The sequence below is a fragment of the Carcharodon carcharias genome, chromosome 7, assembly GCF_017639515.1.
Source record: "Carcharodon carcharias isolate sCarCar2 chromosome 7, sCarCar2.pri, whole genome shotgun sequence".
NCBI lineage: Eukaryota > Metazoa > Chordata > Chondrichthyes > Lamniformes > Lamnidae > Carcharodon > Carcharodon carcharias.
In genome coordinates, this window is record NC_054473.1 from 36,650,443 (window position 1) to 36,663,616 (window position 13,174).

General features: G+C 45.8%; 1 protein-coding gene across 1 annotated transcript in view; it reads left to right on the forward strand.

The window, feature by feature from the left end:
* The window catches only part of LOC121280566 (voltage-dependent L-type calcium channel subunit alpha-1D-like), a 676,393-nt gene that overhangs the window by 487,892 nt on the left and 175,327 nt on the right, over positions 1–13,174 (forward strand). Inside the window, exons 32-35 of the mRNA XM_041192702.1 lie at positions 3,046–3,090; positions 3,568–3,696; positions 9,411–9,476; positions 9,861–9,952. Of these exons, the coding sequence (XP_041048636.1) occupies positions 3,046–3,090; positions 3,568–3,696; positions 9,411–9,476; positions 9,861–9,952 (332 nt within the window). The remainder of the gene's footprint in view (positions 1–3,045; positions 3,091–3,567; positions 3,697–9,410; positions 9,477–9,860; positions 9,953–13,174) is intronic.

The following is a 13,174-nucleotide window of genomic DNA, read 5'->3' on the forward strand; positions in this document are numbered from 1 at the left end:
GCACCCCTCCCACGTTCAGTTGTAACATGCACCTTGAGGCTCCTCGGTTTGTGTGACTACTCCAGGATGAATACCCAGAGACCTGCTCTGAGGGTTGAAGTTAGCACTCATCTTGCCAGACATATCAGGTCATTAAATCTTTTCCTATGCTGGATGCAACTTCTTCTAACCATACTTCTTCCATTAACTGTGTCACCAATGTCCATCCATGACTGTTTTGTGTAGCTGGGTGGCACCCTCCTACCATCCTTCAGGAATAGGACCTTTATTTTCTCCCTCAGTCTCCAGGTCTACACCTGAAAATCAAGGATCTTCCCTGCCCCAGATTCCTGACCCCTAGCTCTGCTGAGACTGTGGAATTCAAGCTGTGATTTTTCACTCTGCAGCAACAGAAATGAAATGGCAACTATTGTAATGGCTGCCATGGTTAGTTTAAATGGACCTGCACTTGAGTTGTCCCATCTCCATTCCTGCCCTTGGGGCCATTAATTGGCTGCCTGCCTCTATAGCAATCAAGGGGTAGCCCGTGTGAAACCCGGCATCCAATACTGTTTCCCTCTAGGTCAGGTTTAGGACCCGGAAATGGTTCCGACTTCTGTTTCCTGCTCCCCTAGTGAAAATCCAGCCCCGGATGCCTGAAATGGGAAAACATTCTAGAGTCCGATGCTGAAACTCCTAATGTTAGCTAGCAAAAAAATCAGCAGTTTAAAGGGGAGAAAAGCACTTGAGATCTGAGATGCTTATTACGTAACTCATATTCTTCAGCTATTTGCATGCAATTATTTTTTATAAATTGGTTTATCTGTGAAGTGCAGCAAGTAGAAACTGCTAAAGATCTTGTGCATTTCCTAATATCTAGTTTTGACCGAGCTCTCAGGGTAAGGTCACTCTAGGAGAGAAAAATGAGAGGTTAAAAATCAAGTTTTTGTTATAAAATGGAAGAGCATTTAAATTATAAGGCTATAAGGTACCAAATTCTCTTATTTCTGTGCAGTGATTTATGAGGACCTAAATATAACATATTACAAATGGAAATAGTGATTTCTTTATAGGGAATTTAGGGCTGGATTTCTGCTCCCGAGGCAGGTAGCTTGAGTCAGAAATTTCCCAGCTTTGCACACCCGCCTCGGGGAAAAAGTGCCCTGATTTTCACACTGGGTAGGGTGGGTGCGGGATAGGGTCGAGCCCACCATCTCCAGATGCAGATCAGATGTGACCACAGGGGCTGCAGACTGCTGAGGCAGGCTGTTTAAAAGGCCTACCTGAGTTCTCTAGGACTTTGTCCCAGTTGTATTGCTAAATATTAGACTCTCTAGCCCTCACCCCTTACACTTCATATTTCATGCCCTCCCCCCACCCACTCCCCACTTCACGCCCCTCTCCACCCGCTTCCCATGCCCTATGCATGTCAACTCATGCCCCCACTCACCCCCCTATGACCCCTTATAGCCTCTATGCCAACTCATGCTGCCCCACTACCCTTTGCCCTTACACCCTCCATGCCAAGTCTCCACCATGGGCAGACCTCAGACACCGTGTTGAGATGATATAAGGTAAAAATCTAAATATCTATTACAGTTTTCACAAAAGTAAACAGACATTCCCATTCATGAAAGCCCATTTAGTACATTTAACTCCCCGCAAGTACCTAATCCTGTATAAAAACAAATATTTGTACTCATAACCCAACATCTAAGATCCTTTAATAGCCTCTTTTGAGCTGTCAATCAAACTGTGAACTTACAGGGTGGGGGGGTGGGGGGGGGCGTTGTTGTAACAATGATAGGTTGTGGAAGGCAGCCGATCATTAATAATGCTATAATGATAGCACCTGGGTTGTGTCAACAGCTATTGAAACTGATAGAACAGATTGTTTTTCAACTGTTACAGGCACTGGCAGGCAGTTTTTTCAATTTTTAAAGGACTGGCCATTTAAAAACTTGACAGCTCTATAGCTCTTAACCTCCCTTTAAAAGCATTTATGACCTCTGTAAAGATCTGTAATTCCCACACTGTGGGATAAGGCTCTTGCTCCAGCAAAACTGGAGCCTGTTTGAAGTCAGCACCGAGTTCAAATGGCTTGGCTGAGTTCGGGTTTCCCACATGTGGGAGCCACATCCTGCTCCCGTTCCCATTTGTTGGAAATGGCACATGGGGCTTCCAGTTCCAGGCCCTGCCCACCATTTTTAAAGGTCCCTGGCATCTCCACAACTCCATGAAAATCCAGGCTTTAGTGTACTAAATGTTTGCCCAGCTCTTGCGGTTGTTACACAGTTCCTTTGAAATTATTTGTTTCTAACCTATTATTACATCTATAAGAATTATTAAATACAGCCATGGTAATTTCACAATAATAAATAAACACTCCCATTTATGAAAGCCCATTCAATACATTTAAATACAATCAAGTACTGAATCCCTTATAAAAAAACAAACTGTAATTAGCTAAAGGGCCAACAAGTATGAATATTTTGCTGGTATACAGTTTATAAAATGTACCTTAATTTTTAATGCACTTTGAGACTTTACCTCATCAGTAGTAACTTGTACATTTTTGGTAAATTATGTATTCAATTTTAGTTTGGCCCCAAGCAAACCCAACCAGCATCAGGTGGTGAGCCAGCTGAAGAGCACCCCAAAGGTGAGTTCCTCTTCAGTTCTGTGGTTTTGGGAGGAACAGAAGTGCTCCTCAACGCTCCACAACTCCAGCCTGGGTCACTGCCACTCTGCTGCCCCAATCCCAGGAACCTATTTCCAGCACGGAAGCCAGCCTGGATTACAGTTCCCTTGTGTTGACAGGTATTCCAGCTGCAGTTCTCCAGCTTGGCGCAGATGAGGTCTGCTCCTCAAAATGGGCTAGCCTCCCAGCAGAACTTCTGGGCAGCTGACTAGTGTGTCCCACCAACCAGCTGCCTGCCATTCCATGAGGTGGATAGTGCATTCAGTTTTTGTTCGAACTGTTCTCTCTTGTTTAAATCATGGTGCTTCTAATTTAAGTTTGTTATTACTTTATTTAGTTATTAATTTAAATATTCATTTCTAAAGCCTTTTGCAAAGCCAACAGAGAGCCCCCCTACAGGGGAATCTGGGGTAAGATACAAAAGTGTTCCCCGATGTTTACCTTGCATGGATGTTTTCTTTCCTGTGAAATTCCTCTTTTAATTTTAAGCCAATATTTGTCCCTGACTTTCAGCCTTTAAGTTACTAATGTCAATCTTCTTTAATATAAATATTATGCAGTAGACTATGTTTGATCCTACATAATAAATTTTCAGAATTATGTTGACCCCTATTGATGGTTCAAAGCTAAAAAAAAACTGGAATCGATAGGAAACATAAATTTTCTGAAAATTTATCTTTTATCGCATGAAGTTTTTCTAGATCTCAGTGTGCTTATACAGATCAATGCAGTTAAATATGGGAAAGTGACTGAGGCATACCTTGACTTCCTTTGTGATTACCTTTCTGATTGTGTTCTCCCTGTTTTGTCTTACAATCTTTTTAAAGCATTTATTCATTTTTTCTTGTGGATTGATTTTGATTGAATTTGTACACAATTACCTTTAGAGTTCAGAGGAAAATTCCAGAATTTCCATTACCTTCTTCCGTCTCTTCCGTGTAATGCGATTGGTCAAACTACTGAGCCGTGGTGAGGGGATACGCACATTGTTATGGACATTTGTCAAGTCCTTCCAGGTTGGTATGCATGTTTGTATCCTTGTAAATGGGGAATTAATTGATATATTACAATTATATGTCAAAAAAAGCCAATTAATATGTGCATTACGTCTAATTCATGCTAATTATATCAAAAATGTGCACTAGTTTTTTTAATGAGTGTCCTGCCTAGCTTCTAAATGTGGACCATTTGACTAAAAGTCCACGATGACATTTGATATTAAAACCCAGCTCATGGGCCAGAAGTTTACGCTCTCAGAACAGGCATCCAGCAGACTAGAACTCACGTGAAACAGCATTAGAAGACATCGAGTGGGCATCCTGAGGTCATCGTGCCGTTACATGATATTACGGTCAGTGGGCGCGCGCAGGAGTCAAAAGCGCGCCTGCCAACAATTAAAGGGGCAATTAAGCCCCTAATTAAAAAGGCAATTGTTAGCAATTTTATGTGGCCCGTGCAATTTAGCAGTTGTTTGCAAGGGCCAATCGGCCAGGAGGCCATCCTGTTTTTAATTGAAACTCGATCCGGGGCGAGATAAAAGTTGACCAGGATCGTGACAATTTGAGTTGGTAGGAGTTAAGGTGTGAGTTAGTTGGAGGTGGTTTTCAGGCAGCTCATTACATTTTCTGGAGGACTCTTTGGTTTACAAGCTTTCTTAGAGGCTTTCTGCAGAGTGCCACCTTCAGTGCACTATCTTGTGCCATCTGTATTTCAGTAAATGGGGATTGTCTACTCTGCTGGAGGGACCTCCTCCAAAGACGAGGAGAGGGCCAGAAGGGAGAGGAGGCCAAGTGTCTGCAGGCAACGTCCCAGAGAGCAACCAGTGGGAAGAGAGGCGCAGCCAGAAGGGGTGAAGGGCCAGGAAGAAACATAAGGCAGAAGGGTCTGCAGAAGACACCATTATCCTGCAGCCAGAGTCTACAGGCAGCGCTTTAGCTATGTGGACATGTTTGAGACCCATGCCAGTGGAGGCTCCGCCTGTACAGGGACAAAGTGACCTCCATATGCCAGATGATTGGCCCAGAGATCAACTCAAACTGTGTAGGTGGCCACCCTATGCCAGTGGCTCTTAAGGTTAAAGTGGCCCTGAACTTTATCACTGCCAATTCTTTACAGAAGTCAGTGGGAGATCTATGTGGTGTTTCCCAATCTGCTGCCCATAACTGCGACAAGCTCGCCACTGAAGCTCTGTTCAGACAGGTCATGAACTTCATTCATTTCTGGATTGACGAAGCCAGCCAGGTTGAGCAAGCCAGAGGCTTCACTGCAATTACTGGGTTCCCTTGCATCCAAAGAGCCATAGATTGCACACATGTGGCCATAAAGGCACCAGAGACTGGGTGCCTTCATCAACACAAAGGGTTTCCACCCTATGAATGTCCAGATTGTTCGTGACCATAAGACACAGATTTTACAGGTCTGCGCCAAATACCCTGACAGCTGCCATGATGCATACGCCCTGAGGCAATCCCAGGTGCTGAGGCTCTTTGTCACTCCAGCTTGGTTGGATGGTTGGCTGCTGGCTGACAAAGGCTACCTCCTGAAAATGTGGCTCATGACGCCGCTCAGGACAGAAGCAGAGGAGAGGTACAATAGAAGTCATGGCTCTATAAAGGAGGTAATTGAGAGGACCATTGGGCTGCTCAAGATGGGGTTTTGCTACCTGTACCAATCAGGGGGAACACTTCAATATCCCCCAGAGTGCATCTCACTTATCGTAATGTGCTGCGCACTGCATAATCTGGCTCTGTCAAGGGGCTGCCATTTGAGGATGAAGGAAGTGAGGCAGTCCCACAGTCCATAGAGGATAACTCAAATGAAGGAGCCGGAGGAGGCCCAGGATAATGATGTATTTGCAGAAGTGAGGAACCTTATGGGAGGCAGGGAGATCAGGGAGGCCTTGATTCTCCGTTCTTTCAGTTAGGAATCCAAGGCATGGCTTGAAAGTGAAGGCACGGGTGATGCCACCATACTGAACATTCCTGATTAGGCCATCCTGTGACCCATTTATCCAGTAATGACCTCTGAAATAAAGGTTGCAGCCCTACCTGTCTGTCATAAGCCACTCCTATGCCCAGCACCTATAAAAACATGAAACACATTCAGGCCATGACACATAATGAACTCTTTATATGGTGGTCCGGTTAACACAATTTGTACATAAAACACATATTAACTGAAGTTATATCACCTGTGACAACCCCTCGTGTTTACAGTACCTTAAACTTCCGCTTGCAAGTGCTGCATGTTGGTGCCCCCCACCCCACTGGCAGTGGCATTAGAGGCAGCCTGCTGACTGTGAAGTCCTACCGGCCCTGATGACCTTGGCGAACGTCCTCTGGCTGTGTGCAGGATCCGCGTGGGAGGGAGCATCCAGCGCATGGCTGGGTACTCCTGAGTCATCGTGGCCTCATCAGATGCAATGGGCACTAGAGAGAGGCAGAGGAGCTGCTGCTTTCATCTGGAGTATTTTGAGAGGAGCCCGCAAATGCAACATGCAGCTCATCCACCAGTGTGAGGTTGGTTTGAACCTATCTGTTTACCATTGATGGATGGGCACCTGGCAGAGTGACTAGATGCCTCATCCATCTCCCATACTGACAGTGACCTGCTGAGGTCACTGGCAGTGTGTGGGCTTGCAGGTCCGAGCACAACCCCAGAAATCCCTTATTCTGTTCTGGGAGTTGCCTCTCCATGAGAATCGCCACTCTATGGAGGAGGCTGTGCACTCGGTGCTCCGGGTCAACACAGTGCTTGCGCTCGGCATGGACTCCTCCAATACAGAGATCATGGCATGCAGGCCCTCAGGGATCTGCGCCAGATCTTTACATGCATCCTGGACATCCAGCATTCACTGCCTGATGGATGACTCCAGAGGTTCAACATCTGCCTCGGACCCAGCATGGTCCTGATCTCCAGCAGTCCTCCAATTGCCGGTGCCCTGGGCGTGCACACATGCAAGTGTGATGTCCCCCCACCACTGTGCACTATCATCTGAACCAACACACTATTGCCCACTGATGTGCCTTTCTCTGCTCTGGTGCTAGGTTCGGAGAGAGGATGTGACGTGGGTGTATCTGTCCGCGGCTCCTCCTCGGGTGTCAAGGAAAAGTCTTTGGGGTCTCTCAGGCATCAGGAAGAGGGAGGATGAGAATATGTTGATAACATCATAACAAAGTGACTGTGCATGCACAATGGGTGGTTGTCACAATGGACAACTGTGTCACTGAGGCACTGTGATTGGACAAGCAATGGGGACTTGTGATTTGAACTTCTCATGTGAGATGCCACAATGCAGCAACTCTTATGCACGCCTCTAGTCTCTCATCTGTCCACTAGACTCTTACATTCCTCAGAGACCCTTGCCTTTCTGTGACCTGTGGACCTTGCCCCACACTCACATTCCATGTCGAGGGCATCCACCTCAATCTTTGAAAGAATCAGGAGGTTGGTCAGCCCACCACCTGCTTGTGCATGCTCCAGTGCATTATGGCTTCTTTTCTTCTGTATAGACCAAAGTGCATTCATTAGTCCACCCTCTACCTGCCACACCATACCAGTCTTGCATCCCCCACCAGGAAACCCAGGTTGAGATGCCCATCAGATTGGCACACCTCACCCTTGTACACACTCAAGGCAAACGAGCACATCTCCCAGCCATGGCTGGCACAGGGATATGTGGCATTTGGCGTTCTGCGTCTTGCATCCTTGAGCGCCATGAAGAATGGTCATCTTCCAAGACATCCATAGAGAGTTCAGTGCCGTGCCGGTACTCACCCTTGTGCAGCAGAGAAGGTCACTGTGGCACACAGCATCATGCCAGCTCACCTGGGGAGCCACCCCTGTCCAGGCCTTCTTTGTCTGGTGAGGTGGCCTCCTCTTGCCAAGCTGCAGCACAAGGAACTCACGCTGGGCACTCATTGCCTCCACGAGAGTGTGCAGACAGTCATCAGAGAAGCAGGGGGCAGAGTGCCCACTGGCATTGCCTTCCCACCTGGCATGCCCAGCAGCTACTGAGACCATAACTCCTGTTGACTAAAAAAGCTTCAAGTCTCTCGTGGACAGCTCCCTGAGGGTCCTCACCCACTCCTTGCAGCCTTCAGGGAGCTGCCTGTGCTGTTTTTAAATCCACCCCCCCGCCCCCCCCCCCCCCCCCCCCCAGATGCCCATTGGATTCGGTGTCCGTCACGCTCCCACCCCCACTAGCAGTGCTGAGCCACTGTCAGTGCGCATTTCATGCTGGCCGGACCTTAATTGTCCAGCCAGCATAAAATCATGTTTGGGCTGCGATCACGGGCGGGAGCAGATATCACATCTGCTCCCGCACCCGTCATTCACGCGCGCACAATGTGCACAAAATTCAGGCCATGGACTAGACAGAGATATTCCTTGAGTACTGACTGCATTGTTAATTTTTACATTCAAATGTCATTTCTGTTTTACCAATTTTTAATCATAGAATCGTAGGAATATCAGCATCGAATAAAGGGCTTTCACTGAATTTTTGTACTTTAATCCCATTTTCCATACCAGGTTGCAAATTAGAATATGGCACAGCAGCAGAATGTACCTGAGGAAACAGAATCACAGAATCATACAGTGCAGAAGAGGCCCTTTGGCTCATCGAGTCTGCACCGACTCATGAGAAACACCTGACCTACCTACCTAATCCCATTTACCAGCACTTGGCCCATAGCCTTGAATGTTATGACATGCCAAGTGCTCATCCAGGTACTTTTTAAAGGTTGTGAGGCAACCCACCTCCACCACCCTCCCAGACAGTGCATTCCAGACCGTCACCACCCTCTGGATAAAAAAGTTTTTCCTCACATCCCCCATAAATCTCCTGCCCCTCACCTTGAACTTATGTCCCCTTGTGACTGACCCTTCAACGAAGGGGAACAGCTGCTCCCTATCCATTCTGTCCATGCCCCTCATAATCTTGTACACCTCGATCAGGTCACCCCTCAGTCTTCTCTGCTCCAACGAAAACAACCCAAGTCTATCTTGAATAGGGTGGAAGGTAGGGCTGGGCAGTGGGAATGGAGGAAGGTGCAGGGGGGCAGGCTGCTGGAATAATCGCAACAGGACCCACTGTGCTGAACTGCACCTAGTTAGTTTTTCAGTGGCAATGTAGAAGTCCATGGTCCAGAATATTCTTCACTCTTGCTTGTATGGGGAAATGTTGTAGTGGATGGTGAACACATAAATATTCTTGTATTCATTTGAGTTAGTAGTTCAATATTAGATCGGTACATAAATAGATAGTTGGATGGATGGAAAATAAAAGGGTAGGAGGGATGTCAAAATGAGTTAAATATACTTATACCTTTGAATATCTGAGGAATCATTTTGTGGGTTTGCACTCCATGTGCAGAACTTCAGCCATTGAAAATGTATGTGGAAATTTGGGCATGACTTGCATTATTTTCTCCAAAATTGTAGTCATACAAAATAGTCAATTATAATAGATAATTTATTTACACAAAACATTTGAAAGCTCTGCTTATTTCATTGTATAATCAGGCCAGAAATCTGATAGAAATATTACCTATATTGTGATAGTTAATCATCAGCAATTCAATATATGTGAAAATAATACATTTTTATGAACATTCATGTAGTGCCTAAAAAGCAATTGATGAAAATATCAGAATATGTCTTGTGGTTATTTTAATATGAATGTAACTGTAATGCAATCTAACCTGGTAAAAATGTTCTTCCTTCTTAGGCTCTTCCATATGTTGCTCTTCTGATAGCCATGCTGTTTTTCATCTATGCTGTAATTGGCATGCAGGTAACCAACATGATTTTGTTGGACGAAATCTGGATGTAAATATCAATTTTTCGTAGAAAATGTTCTCATTCTATGTTTCATTGATAACTGTAATTTATTAGAAGTGAAATATAAATTAATTGGAAATAAGCATAACTTAATTTTTTTTGAAGTTTGTAAAAATCTTGGTGTTATATTCATCTACTATAAATAGGTCATTCATAAGTTTATGCCCTCCAGAGATTTAACTTAATTGCAATTTCACTAATCTGAAAATGAGTAAGTTTTATTTAACAGGACTTTAATAAGAAACAGAAAAATATCAATAATAGTCCACAGTTCAGTACATAGTGACAAAACTAATTGTATTTAATAGTAACTGAAGAATATTACTTTTTTTTCCAGATATTTGGCAAAGTTGCCTTGCAAGACCATACGCAGATAAACAGGAATAACAACTTTCAAACTTTTTTTCAGTCTGTCCTACTTCTTTTCAGGTACAAAAATAATCCAACAGTTTCAATTCAACGTCACTAGTTATTAGTTTCATTCTGAAAATTCTAAGGGCTGAATTTTATCTCCCAAAAACATGTGGGCTGGGGTTGTGTCAGAGGTAAAAAATGCAGGATATCTGAAACAGGAGCTTAACTGACCTTGAACCTCCACCACTTCCAATTTTAATGTAGGTAGGATGAGGGGTGGATGACCAACCACTCACATGAAGTGACTTGGTCACTTTAAATATTATAATGAAGCTATCTACCTTCATTTTAACAGTAGTTTTATTTTCAACCACAAGAAGCCAGGTTTCCCATTCCTTAGGAAACCAGGCAGCTTAAGGAAGATGAGAAGGTCTAAATCCATGAGGTACATGCCTTTATAACATTGCTTGTGGGCCAAGAGGAGCAGGAGTGCTTCCTCCAGAACCAACAAGCTACCCAATAAACCACCCTATGCAATCTGTTCCACCCACCCACCTATTGCCTGACAACCCCTTGACCTCGATCTGACTCTCCCACGATGTCTGTTACCACCCCGAACACCATCAAATTCCCCCAACTGCCAACTGCTCATACTGTGCATCACCAAGCGCTATCCCTGACCACCAACTGTTACCTTGACCACTATGGGACTGCCCTCCTCGCAATTGGGACTCACATGGACCACTTGGAACCTCCCACTGTGCTCCACCATCTGGAACCCCTGCAGGATTGGGACACCACCACCCCCCTCCCCCACGCCACCCCACGATCTCTCTACTATTGTAGGCTTGCTGCAAAGCAGGGTCCTCGCTCACCAGATAGGTTTCAACCTATTAATCTGGCTGCCTGTGGGGAGACACTCCCCTTTAAGACAGTTTGCAGTTAAATTCTGCAGGGAAACCTGTTCTTCAAGATTAAAATCTAGGCTGTCATCTTGTAACTCTGACACTATTTTCAAGCATGTTGTTGGTGCACCGGAAACGATAATGGCAAACTCAGCCCTGTCAACCCTGTAAAGTCCTCCTTATTAACATCTGGGGGCTAGTGCCAAAATTGGGACAGCTGTGTCACCGACTAGTCAAGCAACAGCCTGACATAATCATCCTCACGGAATCATGCCTTACAGATAATGTCCCAAACTCCACCATCACCATCCCTGGGTATGTCCTGAACCACTGGCAGGACAGACCTGGCAGAGTTGGCGGCACAGTGGTATACAGTTGGAAGGGAGTTGCCCTGGGAGCCCTCAATATCGATCCGGACCCCAGGAAGTCTCATGGCATCAGGTCAAACATGAGCAAGGAAACTTTTTGCTGATTACCACCTACTGCCCTCCCTCAGCTGATGAATCAGTGTTCCTCCATGTTGAACATCACTTGGAGGAAGCACTGAGGGTGGCAAGAGTACAGAGTGTACCCTGTGCGGGGTCTTCAATGTCCATGATCAAGAGTGACTCGATAGCACCACTACTAATCGAGCTGGCCAAGCCCTAAATGACATAGCTGCTAGACTGGGTCTGCAGCAGGTGGTGAGGGAACCAACAAGAGGGAAAAAACATACTTGACCTCATCCTCACCAACCTGCCTCCCGAAGATGCATCTGTCCATGACAGTGTCGGTAGGAGTGACAACCGCACAGTCGTTGTGGAGATGAAGTCCCACCTCCCCATTGAGGATACCCTCCATCATGTTGTGTGACACTGCCACCGTGCTAAATGGGATAAATTTCGAACAGATCTAGCAACTCAATACCATGAGGTGCTGTGGGCCATCAGCAGCAGCAGAATTGTACACGAACACAATCTGTAAACTCATCCCCGACTCTACCATTACCATCAAGCCAGGGGATCAACCCTGGTTCAATGAAGAGTTTAGGAGGGCATGACAGGAGCAGCACCAGTCATACCTAAAAATAAGGTGTCAATCTGGTAAAGCTGTAACAGAGGACTGCTTGTGTGCCAAACAGCATAAGCAGCAAGTGATAGAGCTATGCGATCTCACTACCAACGGATCAAATCTAAGTTCTGCAGTCCTGCCATATCCAATCGTGAATGATGGTGGACAATTAAACAACTCACTGGAGGAGGAGGCTCCACAGATATCCCCATCCTTAATGATTGAGGAGCCCAGCACAGCAGTGCAAAAGATAAGGCTGAATCATTCGCGACAATCTCAGCCAGAAGTGCCAAGTGGATGATCCACCTCAGCCTCCTCCGGAGGTCCCCGGCATCACAGATGCCAGTCTTCAGCCGATTCAATTTACTCCATGTGATATCAAGAAATGGCTGAAGGCACTGGATAGTGCAAAGATTATGAGCCCTGACAATATTCCAGCAATAGTACTGCAGACTTGTGCTCCAGAACTTGCCGCGCCCCAAGCCAAGCTGTTCCAGTACAGCTACAACACTGGCATCTACCTGGCTGTGTGGAAAATTGCCCAGGTATGTCCTGTACTCAAAAAGCAGCACAGATCCAATCCGGCCACTTACTGCCACATCAGTCTACTCTCGATCATCTGTAAAGTAACGGAAGGGGTCATCAACAATGCTATCAAGCGGCACTTGCTTAGCAATAACCTGCTCACTGATGCCCAGTTTGTGTTCCGCCAGAGTTACTCAGCTCTTGACCTCATTACAGCCTTGGTTCAAACATGGACAAAAGAGCTGAACTCCCGAGGTGAGATGAGAGTAACTGCCCTTGACATCAAGGCAACATTTGACCGAGTATGGCGTTAAGGAGCCTTAGCAAAACCGGAGTCAATGGGAATCAGTGGGAAAACTCTCTGCTGGTTGGAGTCATACCTAGCACAAAGGAAGATGGCTGTGGTTGTTGGAGGTCAGTCATCTCAGCTCCAGGACATCACTGCAGGAGTTCTTCAGGGTAGTGTCCTCGACCCAACCATCTTCAGCTGCTTCATCAATGACCTTCCTTCCATCATAAGGTCAGAAGTGGGAATGCTCGTTGATGATTGCACAATGTTCAGCACCATTCGCGACTCCTCAGATGCTGAAACAGTCCATGTCCAAATGTAGCAAGACCAGGACAATATCCAGGCTTGGGCTGACAAGTGGCAAGTAACATTCACGCCACACTAGTGTCAGACAATGGCCATCTCCAACAAGAGAGAATCCAACCATCGCTCCTTGATGTTCAATGGCATTACCATCACTGAATCCCCCACTATCAACATCTTGGGGTATACCATTGACCAGAAACTGAACTGGACTAGCCATATAAA